At 34.8% G+C, this 22,378-nt stretch overlaps 1 protein-coding gene across 1 annotated transcript in view; it reads left to right on the top strand.

Annotated features, from left to right (window-relative positions):
- Positions 1-22,378, top strand: part of TRPA1 (transient receptor potential cation channel subfamily A member 1) — a 74,673-nt gene that overhangs the window by 20,352 nt on the left and 31,943 nt on the right. Inside the window, exons 8-16 of the mRNA XM_043994090.1 lie at positions 2,769-2,817; positions 4,274-4,373; positions 4,848-4,948; positions 5,707-5,876; positions 6,098-6,262; positions 12,912-13,026; positions 13,519-13,685; positions 18,338-18,431; positions 21,616-21,675. Of these exons, the coding sequence (XP_043850025.1) occupies positions 2,769-2,817; positions 4,274-4,373; positions 4,848-4,948; positions 5,707-5,876; positions 6,098-6,262; positions 12,912-13,026; positions 13,519-13,685; positions 18,338-18,431; positions 21,616-21,675 (1,021 nt within the window). The remainder of the gene's footprint in view (positions 1-2,768; positions 2,818-4,273; positions 4,374-4,847; positions 4,949-5,706; positions 5,877-6,097; positions 6,263-12,911; positions 13,027-13,518; positions 13,686-18,337; positions 18,432-21,615; positions 21,676-22,378) is intronic.

The raw sequence follows: 22,378 nt of genomic DNA, 5'->3' as shown, positions 1-22,378 counted from the left end.
TTTGGTTTTTTTACCCCAAGTAGTCATTCACTGGTGACCTCTATATTATGTATCATGGCCAGTCATTTACATGCAATCTATCTAAAGTACTCTAGTCTGTAGTGCAAGGCCTTATAGTGTTCATTTTATCTCAAGATAGATGAAAACTGGCTATAGGTACCTCCAGCATCATAGATCAGTTTCATACCCACAATAATCAAATGGAAACTGGCCTGGGACATCTGTAGCTAACCCAAGGATGCATAGTGCCAGACTGGAGTAGTTAATTCCTAGTCTGATGGAGCTCTGGGACCCCACCTTCTTGTGGCTGGACATAGGTTTGTTCCTTCAGTAGATTCAATTTCTTATGACACAATCTCTCCAAGACTGCTCATGACCTACTGAAGCTGCTCTTGCTATTTCTGCAGATTTTTATAAGATCATTCACCAGAGTATAGACAGGGGTGTGCCAGAAACACTTCTAATTAGTTTATAGAACCTATTGTTAAAATTTCATGAATATTTACACTCCAGAAATCAGCAATGCTGCAATCAGTCAGTCAACAATCATTTATTAAGTTTAGTATGTGTCAGGCACTGTACTTGATTTATTGTTTTGCTGATTGTCTAGACTTAAGAAAGTGTTAATAATGCAGATTAAACTGAAAAGTAATACATTTTATTGTTTTTTTCTGAGATTTGGTTAAATATTTACCAGCAATCCCTTTTATTACTCTATAAACATTACTTGGGCTCACCGGGAGTACAATTGAAGGCTAAGAGAAGAGGAGAAAGTCATTAGCAGACTAGAAGTTTGGTGACTGGGGCATAATAATGGTGGTGGTGGTGGTGGTGGTGGCGGTGGTGGTTGTAGTAGTAGTAGTAGTAGTAGTAGTAGTAGTAGTAGTAGTAGTAGTAGTAGTAGTAGTAGTAGTAGTAATAGTAATGATAATAATAATAACAGCAAGAACAATAATAATACCTGGGCTTTATATACTGCTTTAACGTTTGCAAAGTACTTTATATCCATTATCTCATTTGAACCTCCCAACTAAATTCCTAAATGGGACTTCATGGAATCTGACATGTTCCAAAGGGTCCATAACTGGCCCCAGATCTTAAGACTTAGCATGTTTTGGTAGTATGTATGATATGGGATCATAGGATCACAGATTTAGAGATGGGAAGAGAGCTTAGAGGTTTTTTAGAACAGTTTACTCATTTTACGGAAGAGGAAACTCAGACCCAAGATAGTTAAATGACTTGACCAACATGATGCAGGAAGATAAATAGTTAGTAGAGCTAAGATTAAAAGTCAAGTTTTGTGACTTAAAGCTGAGTACTTCAAGTTCATCAAAAGATGAGAGGAAGTCAGTGAGAACTTCTGCTTTTTACTTGATTCTTACAAACAAAAAGAAGCTGTTTATTGTGATGGGAATATTAGAAACATTGGGGGTGACAATTCCACATTTGAATTTTGTTTTAGAGAAAGAGAGGAAAGGTGAGCACCACCTGACATGCACACTAGATTTGGAAAAGAAAAAAATTCAAAAAGAGTTTGGACAAAGGATAACTAAAGTCTGATGGAAGAAATTTCAATATAGCAAATTGATCCATGAGAGATGAGAACTTCTCAAAAGTAAAATCCTGAGACACAAAGAAAAATAATTCAATTGCAGAGGGAAATTAGGATATGTCAAAGTGTATGGATAGAGAAATCACTGACCAATTGAAAATTTAAAAGACATGTAAGGAAGACATAAGCAAGGGTACATAATGGAGGAAAAATAAATACCAAAGTACTTAACAATCCTGCCAAAGTGTCAGGAGTTCAAAATCTCAGAATGAGTTGAAGATGTCAAGGGAAGCAAAGGACATGAGTTTAAAAACAAAATATACTAGGGCAAAAAAAGGCAATGAAATGAGAAATAAGATGGTTTTGGATGATGAAATAATTAATGTGAAGAAAGTGGATCTACTCAACTCTAATTTTGTTTCTGTTTAAAAGGGAGAATGATATAGGAAATTTGTAATTACCATCAGCAAACAGGAAGTTGATAGTGGGGGGAGGAGTATAATATGGTTTTAAAAAGTGATCTCAGAAGTGTAAGATGGGAAATATTTGGCTAGAGACCAATTTGTCTGAGAAGAGGCAGAGTTTTCAAGACCAAGGAGATGACTTTCCCACTGTACTTTGCTCTGGTCACATCTCATATTCAGTAATATGTTCAGTTCAAGGACCACATTTTAGGAAGTTCATTGATAAGCTGGAAAGTGTCTTGAGGGGCTAACCAGGATGGAAATAGTAGGATACTCCTCCCCAATGTCTAAAAGCAAAGGGTATATCATACAATATTTAGTAATTTCACAAGATTTTGTTTATAGTCCCTGCTACTGGAGAGTTTGAAACTGGTGGATCACTTGATTTTGAGAGTTATGGGCTGCCGTAGGTAGGGCTAAAGCCAATTGTTTGATTACAGTAAGTCTGATGCCAATATGCTAAGCAGCTAGGAATCAGGAGGCAACTGACCTACCTAAGGAGGAGTAAAACTATCACAGATGAAAAAAGTAGAGTAAGTTAAATCTTCTGTTATGATCTGTATTGGGATTTTTTGCCTTTGAGTAGCCATTGCATTTGAAGCCTGCATTTCTCAAGGTAAGGAAAGTCAGTCTCAAAGAAAAAAAGGTTTTGTTCCAAATTTTAAAAAGAAATAAATTCCATTTTATGAAGGAATGCTTTTAAGTATTTTACAATAATTTACATAATGATTATTTTCAATTTTTTGTAGAGTAGCATTATTTGATCACCATGAACTGGCTGAATATTTAATTTCAATGGTAAGTATGCAGTTGATGAGTTTGTACATTACTACTAGTGATAACTTAAAGTACATAGAGTAATCTTACAAATAACCATCTAAAGTAAAGATGATAATATTAATAATAAATTTAACATTATTTTCAATGTCCAAAATGAAAGAAATTTCAGGAATTTTCAGGTAGTTGGCATTACATTTCATACATGGCAGAAAAGGTAAGCAATTAATATGGATTTACTTAATATATATTTATAGAAGATAATCTACTTCTATATGACTAAAATTTCATACATAATGATTCTTTAATTATGGGGAAAATTCTCTGAAGCTTTTCAAGCAAATTTTCCTAATGCCCCTGGAACTGAACATTTTCTTGTATTTATTCTTACCTTAAAATTTTGGCTCCCATGCCATCTTCATGAAGCAGAGCTATATATGCACAATTTATTTTGCTTCAACTTAATTCTAGAGTTATACATCGTATTCCCCCTAGTAGAATGAAAGTCCATGAGCACGTACTCTGATTAATTTTTTTCCTTTGTATCCCACAAACATATGACATAATACATGGCAGATATTCAATAAATGTTTGTTGAATGGATTGAATTAGACTCTAATACCCAGAATGATCTAAATTAACCTTGGTTTATCTGAGTAAATTTTTTTACATTTATTTTTTGCAGGGCAATGAGGGTTAAGTGACTTGCCCAGGGTTACACAGCTAATAGGTGTCAAGTGTCTGAGGCTGGATAACTGCCACCTAGCAGCCCCCTAATGTGATCTTAAAAGAGTGAAACTTTGGTTTCTTACTATACCAAATAGTGTCTCCACAGTGTAGAACAGAAAGTGCTGATTTTAAACACTTGCTCTATGCCTGGCATTGAGCTTGGAATAAAGGATCCATAGATGATCCATAGTCCCTGACATGCTTGCGTTCTATTGGGGGATAAAACATATACACAATTCACTACACAAAAAATAAAAACAAAAATTTCTGGGGAGTGACTTTTTTTTAACTTCTTAGCATTGAGTTCCACATCTATTAAGGTGGAAAAATAATCTTTTTACTACCTACCTCACAGGATTATTGTGAGGAAAAATCACTTTTTAAAACACACACAAAAACATTCTTGTTAATATTGTTACTACTAATAAATCAATATATAATTGACTTATGAGTGGAATCCAAATTGATACTATAGTCATAGGGAACTCCTATGGGATAATATTCTGTTCAGCTCTGAAGGAAAAAAAAATTACACAATTTTATTTGGCTGAAATTGGAAAATAATGGTTTGGTGCTTCATATCCTACCATAAAAACAAAGGGACAGATTAAGAAATTTATTTTTGCAATGCCAACTGTTTTGAAATATTCTGTTTTTTAAAAAATATATTTGTTTTTGTTGTTTATAGATTTTAAGAGCAAATTATCTCATTAGTGAACTCCATGTTGATCTTTTAATTTTGCTTTAGGGAGCAAATCTTAACAGTATTGATTGTGAAGGTCGTTCTCCTCTTCTACTAGCAACTAGTTCTGCATCATGGAATGTAATGAATTTATTACTTTCTAAAGGTACAGTGAGCAAATTCTCAATGTCGGTCCTTTTAAATAGTACTTATGTGCTTATTTGTTTTTCTTTTTTCAGTCTGATGCCAAGTAAATCTTATTTATATCTTGTTAGTTGAACTTTGTAACAAGATAAAAATTGGCAAGATGGGGTGTAAGGCTTTACTGCCTTAAAGTCTGAAATCTACCTTAAGCTATTTCCATGATTCTGAGATTTCTCCCAGCACAGATCACCATCCGGCCATGTCTTCTTATTTTGGGCTATTCTTGTACGTGTGTTCCCATATATTCCCTATTGGGTGGTGGGGATTAGGGAAAGCATAGTGGAGTAAGGCATCCAATATTTGGGGGATTTTCTTTAAGGTCTTTTGACATTGTGTGAATATCAGTGGATCACACAGACTGCTTTGGTTTTTCTTTGGTATTGCTACATTTTAAAATAGATGAACATAATTTGCATTTTTGTTCATGTTTATTCAGGAGCCAATGTGGAAATAAAAGATTATTTTGGGCGAAACTTTTTACATTTAACTGTCCTCCAGCCTTATGGACTAAAAAATTTGAAGCAGGAGTTTCTGCAGGTATGCAGCAAAAGCTTTGATTTTTTTTTTTAATGGAATCACACAGTACTGTTACAAAGTGTCATAGAGAGTATTTGTTACCAACATAACTGAGTTAGCAAGGATATCAGCATGATTCTATCATCTATTCTAAAAAAAAGCTCAAAATAAATATTTTCAATAGTCAGTCTATAAACTATCAATCATTATATGTGAAATTCAGCATCTTTTTATGATGTGTTATATATTTCATACACACACACACTTTTCAACTGGGTGTGGAGACACATACCTGTAATCCTTGATACTGAGAGAGGCTGAGGCTAATAAACCTCTCAAGTTCTTAAATTCTTTGAGCTGCAATGTTAATCCAGGTAGGCATCTATATTAAGTCCATTATCGATGCAGTGCATCCTTGGGGTGGGGATGGAAAAGCCCCAAGTTACCTAAAGAGGAATGAACTGACTAATCTTGAAAAGAGATCAGGTCATGCTTTTGTGTGAGTTAGCAGTGGGGTCAAGCCTGTGAGTGAGCTTTTAGCCTGGGTGAGAGATACAACTCAGCCTCAACATTAAATAAATCAAGAAAGCAAATAAAAAATATAACCCTTTTCTCTAAGGAAAAATATAAATGAGAGTTCAGTGTATTACAATATATTAAAACATATTAGAAGTATTTAGAATTGCATAGTAAGAAACAGTGGACTCAGTATTCATTTTGAGGTAAAACAATGTTAAAAGGACATTGTGGTGATATTTATAATATTTATTTCCCAATAGATGCAACATATTAAAAATCTTGTAATGGATGAAGACATTGATGGGTGTACTCCTCTACATTATGCATGCAGCCAAGGTGTACCACTTTCTGTAAATAACTTGCTTTGCTTGAATGTTTCCATTTGTACCAAAAGCAAAGATAACAAGTCACCTTTGCATTTTGCTGCCAAGTAAGTTATAGCATATGCACATCTATACATCTACACAAACACATGAATGTGTCTATATATGTGTGTGTGTTTCTGTATTTACATGTGTATCATGTATATGTCCATGTGATACCCCTCTTCCTCTCCATCTATATATCTATAGTTATCTATGTATTTATCTTTGAATGTCCTGCTTACCTCTAAAGAGCTATACTAAATAACTTATTTTTTTTTCCTTTAAGTTTTGGCCGGATAAATACCTGTCAAAGGCTTGTTCGGGACATGACTGATACAAGACTTTTGAATGAAGGTGACCAAAGTGGAATGACTCCATTGCACTTGGCAGCAAAAAATGGACATGATAAAGTAGTCAAGTTTCTCTTGAAAAAAGGTGCCTTATTTCTCAGGTAAGAACATGGTAATAGAACATTTTCAATGTTCCTTTTGGCTTGTCAATAAAGCATTTTCCAGCTAGCAAACTGTACTCTTTATCCTAGTAGCTGACGTTTAATGAGCTTTGAGGCTTGTGACTTTACGACATAGTACATTTTATTTTTTTGGAATCTTACAACAATCCTGTGAAAGAGTCAAATCATTTATTACTATTTCCAGTTTCATAGAAGGGAAAACTAAGGTTCAGAGACTTGACCAGGATTACAACATATGTTTAACAACATTTTGTGTTGTTATTCAATTGTTCCAATAGTGTCCAATCCTATGTGACCCTATTGGGGTTTTCTTGCCAAAGATACTACAGTGGCTTGCCATTTCTTCCTCCAGCTCATTTTACAGATGAGGACACTGAGGCAAACATAATTAAGTGATTTGTCCAGGGTCACATGGCTAGTGAATATTTGAAGGTGGATTTGAATTTGTGTCTTCCTTACACCAGGTCTGACACTCTATCCACTGTGCCACTTAGCTGCCCTTAACAGCAATAGAATCTGGATATTTTGCCTTCTAATCCAGGGATCTTTTCTGTTGTAGTGTGTTGTCCTTTTAATTTAAGTATGCATTTAAGTTCAAAACCATATCTCGGAATCACAAACTTGGAAAGAACCTCCGTGAATGTGTAGTCCAATTTATACCTAAATCTCATGTCCCCTATAATGGAATAGAATCGTAGTTCTTTGCTATAATATTTTCTAAGGAAGGGAATCTTTAAAGAAGACCATTCTTATAGCTCTAATTGTTATGAGGTTATTCCTGACATCAAACCTACCTTTACCACTTTTTAACTTCCCCATTCCTCCTGGTGGACTTTATAGGGTCAAAAAGAAAAACTCCAATTATTCCATATGATAACTCTTCATAATGTTGCTTTTTGTCCTTCAATCATGATATCAGAATGAAGTCATGACTTGCACTGAATTGGATTTAAGTGAGGGAGGGCTAAGCAAGGCCACCAACCTCATTCTCTTCTCCGGTGCTATATGGGTCCAATGGCAAGAAATATATCAGTATGATTGGCGATGGCCCTGGATGTTTAAGGCAATTGGAGTTAAAGTGACTTACCCAGTGTCACACAGTGAGTGTCTGAAGTGAGATTTAAACTCAAGTCCTCTTGGCTCCAGGGTCAGTGCTCTATCCATTGAGCCACCTGTCATAATTTCCCTGAGTCTTTTCTGCTCCAAGATAAATGCTCATAGTTCCATTAACTTAACCTTATTTAAGATAGACTCAAGGCTCTTTTCCATCCTGGCTGCCATTCTTTTGGTTTCTATTCAGTTTGTTAATGTCCTTCAAGTGTGGTGACCTGAGTTGAACACAGTACTCTGGATGTCTGCTTAGTTCTATATCACCTCTTTCTGAAAGTTGTGTGTCTCTTAACCTAGCCCACATTTCCATTTACCTTGTTTGATTGCCACAACATATTTCTGATTAATATTGAGTCCATTAAATCACTCAGCTATTTTTTAAAGTAAAAGTATTTTATTATTTTCCAGTTACATGTAGAGATAGCTTTCAGCATTTGTTTACATAAGATTTCCAATTTCAAATTTTTCTCCCTCCCTCCCCTCCTTCCCCTTCTCCCCCAGACAGCAGGCAATCTGATAAACTACTGAGCAACTATCCCATACTCTTGAAGTTTATTTTTTAATTTTCTGTGGGAAGGTCTTTCCCAATTTCTCATGCCTTCCCTATGTTGATTAATTCCAATTTATACTGCACATGACTTGTTTGTACATAGTGGTTTGTAAATCATTTCCCCCATTAGACTGTGAGCTCCTTGAAAGAATGGACTCCTTTGCCTTTCTTTATATCCCTAGCTTTTAGTCTAATTTCTGGAACAGAGTAGGTGCTTAATAAATGTTTATTGATAGATTGATTTCTTTTCAATCCTGAACATAACACATTATGTTAACTATCTACTATCCCCTTCATCTTAAAAAAATTGATGAGTATGTCATCTCTGTTCAGATCAGTGGTAGAATGCTAGTCATCACAGGGTCAACCACAAATGTTTGGGGCATTGAATTGGATACATTCCAAAATGACAAGGAACCATTAGTGCAATCTCTTTGATTCTGGCCAATCAACCAGTTAGGAAGCTATCTATGAGTATTATTGTCAAGTGACTAAACTCTAATCTCTATCTTTCCATCTTTTCTGTTAAAATTGCACGAGGTACCATATCAGATATTTGCTAAAAACATACCCGTGATCTATCAATTTATTATAACCTTCTCCAAAAAAGATAATAAGGTTAGTATATAATAATAATAATAATAGCTAACATTTATAATAATGCTCATAATGGTCCAGGCACTGTGCCAAGCATTTTATGAACATTGCCTCATTTGATCCTCAAAAGAACGCTTGGAGTTTGGTGTTATTTACAGATGAGGAAACTGGGGAGAGCAAAGATAAGATGACTTCCAGAGATCACAAAGCTAGTAAGTGTCTGAGACTATTTGAACTAAGATCATTCTGACTCCAGACCTGGCATTCTATGCATTCCACCACTTAGATGGCATAACTTGTTCCTGTTAAAGATATGCTATGTCTTCATTATCACCACTACTTTTTCTAAATAGTCAATAACCTGCTCACCCATGGTCTGTTATAGAGCTTTTCCAGTAACCAAAGTCAGTGCCACTGGATTTAATCTACTTTCTATTTCTGTTTGGGTTTTTTTGTCTTCTTAAAAATTGGGATATTTGCCATTTTCTAGTCTTAGGTACCTCTCCCAGACTTTCAAAAATCATAATTTCCTTGTTTCTTTTAGTACCTGAGAATGTAGTTATCTAGCCTACATTGAATTCACAAAGAACAGCTAGGAGCTTTCTTAATAACTCCTTACTTATCATGGGTATCAAATCCTCATTAGCCAGTTCTATCCTGCCATTTCCAATTCAAAGTTCATTCTTGGAGGGGAAAATAGAAGCAAAATAACATAGTGCCTCTGCTTTCTTTTTGTTATCAGTTAACATCACCCATCCAACTCAGGTAGCAGTCCTATCCCTTTTTTGATTCTCCATTTCCCCTAACATTTGTGCGGGGAAAAAACAAAACAAAACTTTATGTGGATCTTGGTTTCCTTTGCCACTCTCAGACAAGCCTCAGTCAATAGTCCATAGGCTAAAGAATAATAGGGTGGCTTCCTTTTTGGTTTCTTTCTCTGGTTGGACTAATCTTTATTTCATTCTTCCACTTCTGCCCATCAAAAATATAAGGAGGAAAAAGTCTTTATAGATTGATCTCACCCACTAATTCATAAAATCAATGTAATAAAACCATATGAATGGGGCAGCTAGATGGTGCAGTGGGTAAAGCACCAGCCCTGGATTCAGGAGGACCTGAGTTCAAATCCAACCTCAGACACTTGATACTAGCTGTGTGACCCTGGGCAAGTCACTTAACCCTCATTAACCCGCAAAAAAAAAAATTTAAATAATAAAATCATCTGATTTATCTTAATACAAAAGCTGCTTATATTCACCCAGTCTAATGCTTAAATTATTTTACACCTATGTAAATGTCAATTAGGAAATAGGCGAAAGGAATCTTGTTAATTCTATTAAGGGAATTTACCAGTGTAGTCTAGGGAAATAGTGCTGCATTGACAGCAAGGATTCAAATGATGTCTCCATTGCATGCTGGTAGTGGGTCTATGAAAAAGAAATTCAGACTCTTTGGATCTCTCATTGTTTATTCGTAAACCTATAGCAATCACAGAATTGATAGGGACCTAGGGATTTATATAGATTAATGCCTACCTGCCTATGAATTTTCTGTATGGCAGGGTTTCTTAACCTTGGGTTTTTTGTTTGTTTATTTATTTTTGTTATCATGGACCCTTTTGTTTATCCAAGGAAATCTATGAACCTTTTAGAATAATGTTTTCAATACATAAAGTAAAATTCATGGAAATACAAATGAAACCTATTATACTGATTTACAATTATCAAAAAAATAAGTAGACCTCAGTTACAGAATCCCCACTCTATGGTATCTTTAACAAGGGGTCAACTAATTTTCACTTGAAGACCTCCATTGAGAAGGAACCTGCTACCTCTTGAGAGAGTTCATTCCACTTTTGGAATGTTTCCTAATACAAAATACAGAATAACAGAATGATTTTAAATTTACCTCTGCCCTATGTCTGTACATTATTCCTACATCTACCCACTAGGGACACAAATCTAATCTGGTGAAACAAATCTAATACTTCCGCATGCCCACCTCCCAAATACTAAAAGATAATTGTTATGTTTCCTTTAACTTATTTTTTTCAAGCTAAATGTCCCCAGTTTTTTATATGGCATGAAGTATAATTCCCTCACAATCCTGAATACTCTTTGGTAGAATTCCATCAGTTTATTAAAATCTCTCCTAAATTGTTGTGCCCAGAATTGAACATAATATCATGCTTGGGGCCTGACCAAGAGAGAGTACAATGAGATTGTGATAAACCTTATTTTGAACATCATTTCTTAATTAGTGAAGCCTAAGTTGATAATAGAGTTGTTTGTTTTGGCTTCCATCTTGAGCTAATAATTTATATTCATCTTTCATTTAATTTTGACCTCCAGATAGATTTCATATAGACTATTATTGGGCCATGCCTTCCTTATCTTGTCTATGAGGGCTGTTGTTTTTTTAACCCCAGAAAATAAATTCATATTTATGTATATTAAATAATATTGTGGAGAGGAAGCAGTTCTTAGAGTCAGGAAAAGCTTAGAGTTTTGCCTCTAATATATATGGTTGGTATGATTCTGTGAAAGTCATTGTCCCTGTTAACTCTAAGACCACAAATAATTGTACAGCCATCATCTATCTATACTGACTGAGAAAGATACTTTCTGGGAGTTCACTGCACCAATAAAATGATAAATTTAGTCAGAAAAAACCAACAAAAACAAAAATATTTAATCATCTTTAGTTCAGTCCTTCATTATAGCCTGAGATCTTTTTGGATCTAGATCCTGCTATCCAATGTTAACTATCTCTTCTACCTATATGTCATGTAAAAGTTGGATAAGCATGTTATCTGGGCTTCTTTTCAGGACATTGGCAAAACTTTAAGATGTATAAATACAGTGACAGTTCTCTGGGGAGCTTCATCAAGGACCCCACTCCAAGTTGATGTAGAACTATCAATGAATACTGTTAGTGTATACTTCTAAATTCACCTAATGGTGCTCTGATTTATTCTCTATCTTGATCCAAAGATAGCATAAGAGATCCTGTCAAATGCTCCTCAGATAAACACTAGCTCCACTCAAAAATTCCATTTACTGAATTTTCCTGATCTATCAAATAACCCTATTCAAAATAGAAAACAATAGAAAGCCAATGAAAAATCTGCCATGGCTTACATTTGAGGAAGTTATAGTGGCTTTTAATGACCTCCATTTCCTTTTCTAGGTGTTCACACATCATATATTTTAGAACATATTATATTTAGAACATATGTTCTAGAACATATGACACATATTGAAGTCAATCTCATTGATCTTTCAATTAGTTGCTTTATCTCTATTTCCTTTTCCTTTTTACTTTCTTTCTTCTTGCCTTTTTTTTTTCAGAATTGGGACATTTTCCCTTTTCCAATTCTGTAGCTCCTTTCTCATTTTTCATGATCTTTCTGAGAATACTGACAGTGACTCTATAGTCTCATACATAATGTTTTTCAGTATCCTGGAACATAGTTTTTCTGGACCTCATGCCAAGATGGCTTCTTTCTTACTATCTCCTTATTTATCCCTAGTTTTAATTCCCTTTTAATAACATTTCCCTATATTTTTCCAGTACACAGATTATTCTCCTTGGCAGAATGAACACGTGATTTCATCAGATTTCACCAAGTCAAATTCATCTTTCTGTTCCTTAGAAAATAATCTTACTGAGTTTTGTTGGCTAAAAAAGAACTAAATTACCTAGTGGCCAATTTTAGAATGAAGAATTCCTCCCAATTTTCTATGACGGAGCTTAGACTATAGACATATAATCTCTTTTGAGCCAATAGTCAAAACCTTTCCAGTTTAGTGGGATTTGCCAAAGTTCTCATACTGCTGAATACCCTTTGGGAATCCATGTCATCTTCATATGGTGATGAGGCAGCAAAGGAAGATTTTGTTAGAGGAAATCATTTGTTTACTTGAACATTTATCAACAACAACAACAGGCCTTTTAACAAGATAGCTCATTTTATCCACACTACAATACTAGGAGGCAGGTTCTAATATTTGTATTTTACAGTTAAAGAAACTAACAATGAGAGGCTGAGTTACTCTGATTGGCCCATGGACACACTACTAGCAAATATCTGATGCTGGATTATTTCAATGGATCCATAATTTTATTGATTATAAATACTCCCATTGATATAGATTATAATCTAGCCAAGTCTGCACCTTATATAATTTTGTATGAAAATACTTCATAAATTTTTACAATAGATATTTCTAACTTGTTAAAGATCCTCTTCTAATATTTAATATTTCTTCTTTACTAGAACACATGTGCACATACATGTATATTTACACATGTATAATGCATATTTACATGTAGTTGCATGTCCTTATGTACTTTTTTTCCTTTTAACAGTGATCATAATGGTTGGACAGCTCTTCATCATGCTTCCATGGGAGGATACACTCAGACCATGAAAATAATTCTTGATACTAATGTGAAATGTACAGATTATATAGATGAAGAAGGGGTATGTATGTATTATAATACTTCAGGACTACTGAAAACCAGGTGATAAGTTTTATTGCTTAAAGGTCCCTTCCTTATGAAAAATAAAATCAAATATAAAATCTGGGAAGGAGGAAACAGAAGAGGAAAAGTTTGAATGGTATAACTAGAGAAGAAAGAATGAGCTTAGAAAAGCGGTTCTGTACAGAAGACTCCCTATAACAGAATCACAGTTTCCTAAGTGAAATATATTTTCCTGTCCTAACCTCCCCTTCCAACCCACTAATTGCAGCAAGACAACACTCAGAATGCTTTAAAGTTGAGAAAAAATAGAGCTTAAGCTCCCAATGATAATTTTCCTGACAGTTTTAGATTTATGGATTTTTGACACATTTGGTGGCTCTTGTTTGTCAACTTAATGCTGCTTAGCAACTTAATAATAAAGATGAGCAAACAACTATTTGATGCTTAATCATTTTTGGTTGCTTGTAACATATCCTATTTCCCTCTGAAGAACACTGCTCTTCACTATGCTGCACGGGAAGGACATGCCAAGGCAGTTGCACTACTTTTGGATTATGATGCTGAAATTCTCATGAACAAACAATCAGCCTCCTTTCTGCATGATGCCATTCATAATAGGAGAAAGGAGGTAGTTATTATTACCATTAGGAGCAAAAGGTAAAAGTATTGGCTGTAGAATAATATCCTTCATATTGGGTTCTTTGTCAATGTTCCCCCAAATTCTTTTCACATATTATTTTTATTGTTCAGTTCTTTCACTTGTGTCTGATTCTTCATAACTCCATTTGGCCTTTCCTCAGCAAAGATACTACCTGTAGTATACATGTAGCTTATATATAGTTTATGTTTATATAAATATATTTACATATATATATATATATGTGTGTGTGTGTGCATAAGTTTATATATAGTTTTTTATGGCTTACAGTAGGTAGTTCATGTATAGTTTGTAGTTTGTATAGTCTGTATTTATATGGTTTGCCATTTCTTTCTGCAGCTCATTTTACAGATGAGGGAGGCAAACAGATTTAATTGACTTGCCCAGATCACACAGCTAGTAAGTGTCTGAGGCTACATTTGAACTCAGGCTTTTCTGACTCCAGGCCTGTCATTCTATAGACTGTGCCATCTAGCTGCTCCTTCATATATTTCACATATGAAATATTTGTACATATTTGTACATAAAGATCCTCTGTTTGTGTTACAAGATTAGTGCTGGTGAATACAAAGGAAATTGGGACACATAATGGTAAACCATAAAGAACAATAGCTATGGATGCAAAAGCTCTACATACAAATTTCATATCTAAGATATTACCTGGGGAGTTTGGGCAACTCATTTAACTACCATGGGTCTCAATTTCCTAACGTGTAAAATGAAAGTATTATATTGTCTTCTGAGGATCCCTTCTAGATCAGCACAGATTTTGAGTCTTTATTGTGCCCATATGCTTTTTTTAAAAAATTTTTGCCCATATGCTTTTCAAGTGGTTTCTCCTGACATAGATATTGTTTACTCTAGCTTGAAAAGTATTTTTCCATATAAATATTTTATTATTTTCCAGTTACATTTAAAGATAGTTTTCAACATTTGTTTTTAATAAGATTTCTAGTTCCAAATTTTTCTCCCTCCCTTCCCCCTCCCCAAGACAGCAAGTAATCTGATATAGGTTATATATGTACAATCACATTAAACATATTTCTGCATTAGTCATGTTATGAGAGAAGAATCAGAGTAAAAAGGAAAAACCTCAAAAAAGAAAAACAACAACAACAAAACAATAGCAATAGTATGGTTTGATCTGCACCCAGATTCAACAGTTCTTTTTTATCTGGATTTGGAGAGCGTTTTCCATCATGAGGCCTTTGGAAGTATCTTGGACCATTGTATTGCTGAGAAGAATCAAGTCTATCACAGTTGATCAACACACAATGTTGTTGATACTGTGTACAATGTTCTCCTGGTTCTGCTCATCTCACTCAACATCAGTTCATGCAAGTCCTTCCACCTGCTCATCATTTCTTATAGCACAATAGTATTCCATTACATTCATATACCACAACTTGCCCAGCCATTCCCCAAGTGATGGGCAACCCCTCAATTTCCAATTCCTTGCCACCACAAAAAGAGCAGCTATAAATATTTTTGTACATGTGGGTCCTTTTCTCTTTTCCATAATCCCCCTGGGGAAAAGACCCAACAGTGGTATTGCTGGGTCAAAGGCTATGCACAGTTTTATAGCCCTTTGGGCATAGTTCCAAAATGCTCTCCAGAATGGCTGGATCAGTTCACAGCTCCACCAACAATGCATTAGTGTTCCAATTTTTCCACAGCTTCTCCAACATTTATTATTTTCCTTTTTTGTCATATTAGCCAATCTGATAGGTGTCAGGTGGTACCTCAGAGTTGTTTTAATCTCTAATCATTAGAGATTTAGAGCATTTTTTCCTGTGGCAATAGATAGCTTTTACTTCTTCATCAGAAAACTACCTGTTAATATCATTTGACCATTTCTCAATTGGGGAATGACTTGGATTCTTATAAATTTGATTTATTTCTTGATATATTTTAGAAATGAGGCCTTTATCAGAAGAATTGGCTATGAAAATTGTTTCCCAGTTTTCTGTCTCCCTTCTAATTTTGGATGCATTGCTTCTGTTTGTACAAAAACTTGAAAAGTATTTTAATTCAATAGAACACACCCTCTTATTTAAGGAACTGTGGGATTTTAAGTGTACTTGTAAATACTATTAGGTTAGGCCCACCATCATTTTAGCCAGCCCAGATAATTTATATGGGATTTGCTTCCATTATTTCCCCCTTGCCTCCTATGTAACCACATTTTGAAATACAATCAAGGTCAGATACATATAATTTCAGATTCATTCAATGGGAGACATGGAAGCACAATTTACAAACAGAAAAACAAAAAAAATAGTGGTTTTTTTTGAGACATCTTAAGCTGAATGTCCTGTAGACATATTAAATTCAACATATCCAAAACTGAACTCATTCCCCCCCCAAATGCTTCCCCCTTCTTAGCATCCCTTTTTCTGTTGAGGGTACAACTATCTTTCTAGTCCCTCCCAAAATGTAAACAATACCTCCAAGAATTATTTGGGTTATAATTTTGCTATATTAATCAGTGTGGTCCAATGCTTTTAGCTGATAATGCCACCATGTTAGATGCTTCCTTCTGATTGGTTTAACTGAAAGTTGATAATATTTCCAGAAATTTTTCTATCATTATGCACTTAATCTCTAAGAAGGAAATAGACATCTTCTTTCAACCCTTTCCTAGATTTGTCTTCTCAGTGAAATTATAGTTCCCATCCTTTTTCATCCATTCATCCACCCACTTCTTCAGTCAGTATTTGTTAAGTGCCTATTGTATGGGATTACACAGGAGCTATATTACAAAGATGAAAATTAAAAAGTCCTTACCCTTAAGGACATTTCATATTGAGCAGGGCAGAAATCAAGTAGTTTGGGGAGCAGAGCATTAGCAACTGGGTAAATAAAAACAGGTTTCATTTAGAAGACGGCTCTTCATCCGAGTTCTGAAGGGATTCTAAAAGGTAGAAGGGATGAGGAAGGACATTCCAGGCAGAAGGTTGTATTACAATGCAAGGGCTTGGAGATGAGAGTAAAATATCATTTGTTAGTGAATAACAAATTAGGACAGTTTAGCTGGAATACAAAATCAATCAAGTAGCACTTACTATGTACTGGGGTAGTGTGCTAGGTGCTGGGGTTACAAAGACAAAAGTGAATTACAATTTCATTGAGGGAGACAATGTGTGTCTGTGGGTCTCTCTGTGTGTTTGTGTGTCTCTGTGTGTATATCTATATATAATCTATTTATATATATAGAAGACGATATATGTTTACACACACAAAATAGAAAAAAAAGATGATTCAGAGTGGGGAGGAATTGTATAGATGAGAAAAGTCTTCTAGAGGCCTTTTGAGAAAGGCTTTAAGAAATTTAGGAAATCTAAGTAGGAATGAGGAGGGGGTACATTCCATATGTATGAGTAATAGCCAGTGAAAATTCATAGAGGCAGGGACTGTGTGAGGAACAATATGAAGCTACGTTTGGCTCAACCATTGGGTATATGAATGTTTGTAATCTATAATATAACTACAAAGGTATGTTGGAGTTAAGTTAGGAAGACCTTTAAGCAATGACATAAATGTTTATATTTGAAGGAAAATGGAATAGGGAACCATTGGAATTTGCTGAACAAGGGAGTAAAATGGCCAGAACTGTGCTTTAGAAAATAATTTTGTCATTTATATGCAAGTAACATACACTAATCTTGAAAAGATAGGCTAAAGGAAAACTATTCAGGGTTTTAAATTCTAAAATGTGGGGTTCATTATTGTGCTCTGGAGGTAAAATAGACTCTAAGTGGTCTATCTGCTTGCAGTTGCTGTCTTCTCTAAAACTTGCTACAAATAACTGTCAGATTTTATTTCAGACATCCATAATTGACTTTGACCTTTTCTGCTTAAAAAAATCAATGACTCCATATTTCTTCTGGGTGTAAAAAACATAATGCCAAATCTAGCATTTAAAGCCTTCCACAATATGGCTGCCATCTCCCAGTTATCCAATTAAACCCTTTCACGTACTCTCCATTTCTTCTAAAATATCCAGCCAACTGTTCTGAATCCATCCATATCTCTGCTTTGCGCCAATGTTTTTCTTTTGTTCGTTTTGTTTGTTTGTTTTTTCAGGCCTTTTCTTGGCCTGAGAACTTCTTGAGGAGCATATCAGGTGTCAGCTTTCTACTCCAGGCCTTTGGTTGTGTTCCCTCTCTCTTGAAATTCTCTATCACACTGTATTTATTTATGAGTATAAACTGTGTAAGGGCAAAGAAATATTCTGTCTCTGCCTTTATGTCCTCTATACCTAGCCTTGTACATGGTAGAAACTTAAGAAATATTTGTTGGATTTAACCTAATACTGAGATTCTGCTCAGATAATAGCTATGAAACCCTGGGCAAACCTGTTAAGCTTTATTTGCCTGTTTCTTCATCAGTAAAATGGGGGTAATAATAGCACTTACCTCTTAGTGATGTTATGAGGATAAAATGAGTTAATTTTTGTAAAGGGGCTTGTAAACCTTAAGGTACTATATAAATGCCAGCTTTTGTTATTATTCAGTCTCACTTTCATAAAGTCAATCGCATTATAAATCATTATTTAACTGGAGCATCAAATGTCAAATTTTTGCCTAGTATATTTGCTTTTTTATGAAAACAGAATGGTGAATAATTTAGTTTGCTTTTTTTTCAACAGATGGGATGAATGTCTGTCAGTATTCAATCCTGTTTCTGTAACCAATAAATGTGCTGTATTAGAAATGGTGGAATACCTCCCTGAATGCATGAAAGTAAGTTCTCCTGACTTGGCTTCATTCATAACACAATCTTAACCAAACACAATACTTACCTTTGAATAAAAATAAAGGATTCATTCTCCTCCCCCTTCTCTCAGGGTATAAAAACTGCAGTTTGAATCTTAGCTCTACTCCTCTACTCCTTACTACCTGTGTGACCTTGATGAAGTCAACCTCTTAAAGCTTTAATATCCTCATCTGTCAAATGAGGCATTTGGATACAAATACACAATATAAAAGTTGTTAGCAAAGTCAACTAAAGTACTTAATGAAAGGAGGCAAATCTGACCTCAGAAATGTCACCGAGAATTGGTGTAAGATAAAAGGGGAAGGGGGGTGATTGAATAACATCATATATTAAGAAGAAATACCCAAATAAGACTATCCAAAGACCAAAGAGAAGAAACATACTTAAGAGTGCTCAGTTAAGAATCATTGGGGGAAGAAACAGAAGTGGTATTGTCAAGAAAATACAACCAATTTCTTCAATAGAAATAAATGATTTTCAAGACATGAATCACAAGTGTTGCACCAAGGTATGGTTTAATTATTCTAGGAGACATTGACTAGAACTTTCTATCATAAGTACAACAGAAAAATATTTTTTGATTTGCATTCATGACAATTTTATCTTTGGAAAGGTAGAAAAACCACCGAGAACTTCTATTCTAGGAATGTTCCTCACCAATAAGTAGGAATTGGTTGTTGTGTTGGAGATGATGGTAATCTCAGGGGTCAAGAGTGTGACAACTTTCTTTTGGCATTTGTGAAAGAGACAAGCTAGGCATGATCAGATATGCGTACAAAGTACCAGAGAACAAATTTCAAAAGGCTTAGAGAAAGGATAGGTAGAGTCCTACTGGCTACATTTCCATGCGGATTGTCACCTTAAGAGGGATAGGAAGCTTTGAAGAATGGAATTCTGAAGACACATACAAATGCTTCCAATAAAGAGGAAAAGGGCAGTTGTCTTAAGACCCAAATGTAGACTTGCTGATGTGGGCTGAATAATTTACAAAAGACATGCATGGGCTCTGAATGCAATGTCAGGAAAAGGTACAAAAAAGTGTGGGACATCTGGTATTGAAAGCATTTAGATGTGATTCCTTAGCCACTGCCTCCAATCTTTGAAAAATTGTGGTGCTTAATTGATGTGGCATAGAATTGGAGAAGTCAGTCAACAAGAATTTATTAAATATCTACTATGAGCTAGGCACTGTGTTCAGAATTAGGAATATAAAGAAGTGGAAAAACAGTCCCTGCTCTCACAGACTTCACTATAATAGGGGAGGCTACATGTAAACAACTATATATAGTCAAAATCTATATAATAAAAGTTAGGGATAATCTCAGAGGGAAAGAGATAACATTAAGGCTAAATATTTTCCTGATTTTTTTTAAAAGGAAGAGTAGAGTTCATAACCTAGAAGACACTAAGCTTGATTTTGAATTTTGGCAAAATTCAAGATGTTAGTTAACATCTAGAGAAACAAGTAGTGCATACATAGAGCCAGCATGACCTTATCAATAAGTCATATTAGATCCTCCTTATTTTTTCCTTTGACAGTATTATTCAATTGTCTGATCAGGAGAATGCAATGAATATAATTTACTTCAATTGAATATTAATATTGGATCAGGTTTTCATGATGTAAAAATGGAAAATGGAGTAGATGGGAGTTACAGTTAAATTGCTTTGGAACTTAACTAGATGAGTAGCTGGACACAAAGATCAGTCATTAATGATTTGATATTATTTCAGAAGGTCACCTTTGGAGTGCCCCTAGGATTTGTGCTTGGTGATGTGTTTTTAAAAGTTCTACATATTTACTTGAATAAAGGCAAATATTGCTACATATGAAATTTGTAGATGATAATAAAATTAAGGAATAGTTCACATAGTTTATAGTCAAGATACAAAAAGATCATATAGATAGGATATGTAACTGAATCCAATAAGATTTATTTTAGTGGGGATAAATGTCATGTCATATGAACAAGTTCAGGTGAAAGAGGAGTAGTCTGATAGTAATCTCTATGAAAGATCAGGAGGGTGTAGTTGGTGTCTGTAGTCATATAAAATGCAATGTGAGTCAACAGTAATATGTTACAAGCAAAAAGCAAACAACTAATGTATATTAAGAGTTATAATTTCCATTATCATGAAGTGATAACACTGTAATTTTCAATCAATAAACATTTATTGAGCATTTATTATGTCCCAGGCACTGTGATAAGTGCTGGGGGTAAAAATAAACATAAAAAGGAAGAACCTGCCATCAGAGAGTTTACAATCTGATGGAAGAAGATTTTGCACAAAAGGAAGGTATAAATTCGGGTGAAGATGTTTTTATAAAGGATGCAGAATAATCTAAAAATATTTCTTGGAGGAGGTGACTATTAATTATTTTAAGATATGCATATTGAAGGAGGGGAAGGCAGAAGCTTTTCTTTCTTTTTTTTTTTAGGTGAGGCAATTGGGGTTAAGGGACTTGCCCAGGGTCATACAGCTAGTAAGTGTTAAGTGTCTGAGGCCGGATTTGAACTCAGGTACTCCTGAATCCAGAGCTGGTGCTCTATCCACTGCGCCATCTAGCTGCCCCTAGGCAGATGCTTTTCAAGGGAAGAAAAGATCCCTAGAAAAGATTACCAGTTCTGGCTGTATCACAAATCATGACAGAGAAGAGAGGAATGAGTCTGGAGAGATGGGGGATGGGGGATGGGGGATGGGGGAAAAAGTAACTTGATTGCTGCTGAAAAAAGCTAGATTTTATAATAAACAAGAAGGAATTAATACGTTATTGAGCAGGAGTACAGTTAAAATGTATATTCTTCAGTGACTTTTCTCAGCAAATCTATATAGGTGAGAGGCTAAAAAGGTATAGTTGAAATACAGGGTATCCTTATATTCTAGAACTGCACTGATACTGTTGGGAGACCCTGTAAGGAACATCTGTTGGAATCTTTGATAGGAGCAATGGAATATGTGTTGTTTAAGATCTTACATCTGATTCTCATGTTACTTTTCTTTCTTTGCAATTACTATTTTAAATGAGCAAAGAAATAATATAAATAGACATCTTCAAGCTATCATTTTAGAAGTGCTTTGATATCTTTTCTTATATTCACCCTCATGATACTAATGGACCAGATTGTAACTCATTCTTCTCTGTCAAAGAGTCTTTTAGATATCTGCATTGTGGAGTCTACAGAGGAAAGGTCATGTTTAAATTTTCATGTAAGTCATTTTTTAAAAATCTGTTTTTACTGATGTGAAAGGGAGAGGCAACATGGTAAAGGAGAGAGCATCATGGATCTGATACAGGAAGACACATTTTCAAATTATGACTCTTCTACTTAGTGGCTGAGTGACCAGAGGCAAATCACTTGACCTAAGTCTCATGTAACTATCTGATATTTGTTTCTAAGTTCATAGAGCTAAGAGGGATTGAAGATGTCACTGGTTCAACTTCTATCTTAGCAACTAAGGGAACTGAGACAGATGATGGTTGGCTCATTTTTCTCAAGTTCCATGAGTAACATATATCAAGGTTGAGATTTGAACTCTTTGATTCCTGAATGAGTGCTCTTTGTTCATTACCATGCTGCCTTATCTATTAAATGATAGACTGCTTGTAATATGTCTTGTGGATGAAATTCCTACACTCACAAAACAAAGAATGTTGATCTATTCAATAATATTCCAGTGGATTTAAGGGTAGAAATGATGTTCAAATTAAAAATAATCCTAACTTTGTACATATACAACCTATATAAGAATGCTTTCCATCTTGAGGAAGAGGGAGGGAAGTGAGAGTGGAAAAAAAAAATTGGAACTAAAAATCCTGTGGAAAAAAATGTTGAAAACTATCCTTATATGTAACTGGAATATAACAAAATACTTAAAAAAATAATCCTAACTTGGGGGCAGCTAAGTAGCA

This window comes from Dromiciops gliroides, chromosome 1 (genome assembly GCF_019393635.1).
Source record: "Dromiciops gliroides isolate mDroGli1 chromosome 1, mDroGli1.pri, whole genome shotgun sequence".
In the NCBI taxonomy this organism is placed as follows: domain Eukaryota; kingdom Metazoa; phylum Chordata; class Mammalia; order Microbiotheria; family Microbiotheriidae; genus Dromiciops; species Dromiciops gliroides.
Note: the sequence above shows the minus strand (reverse complement) of the source record. Positions and strands in the feature narration are given on the sequence as shown.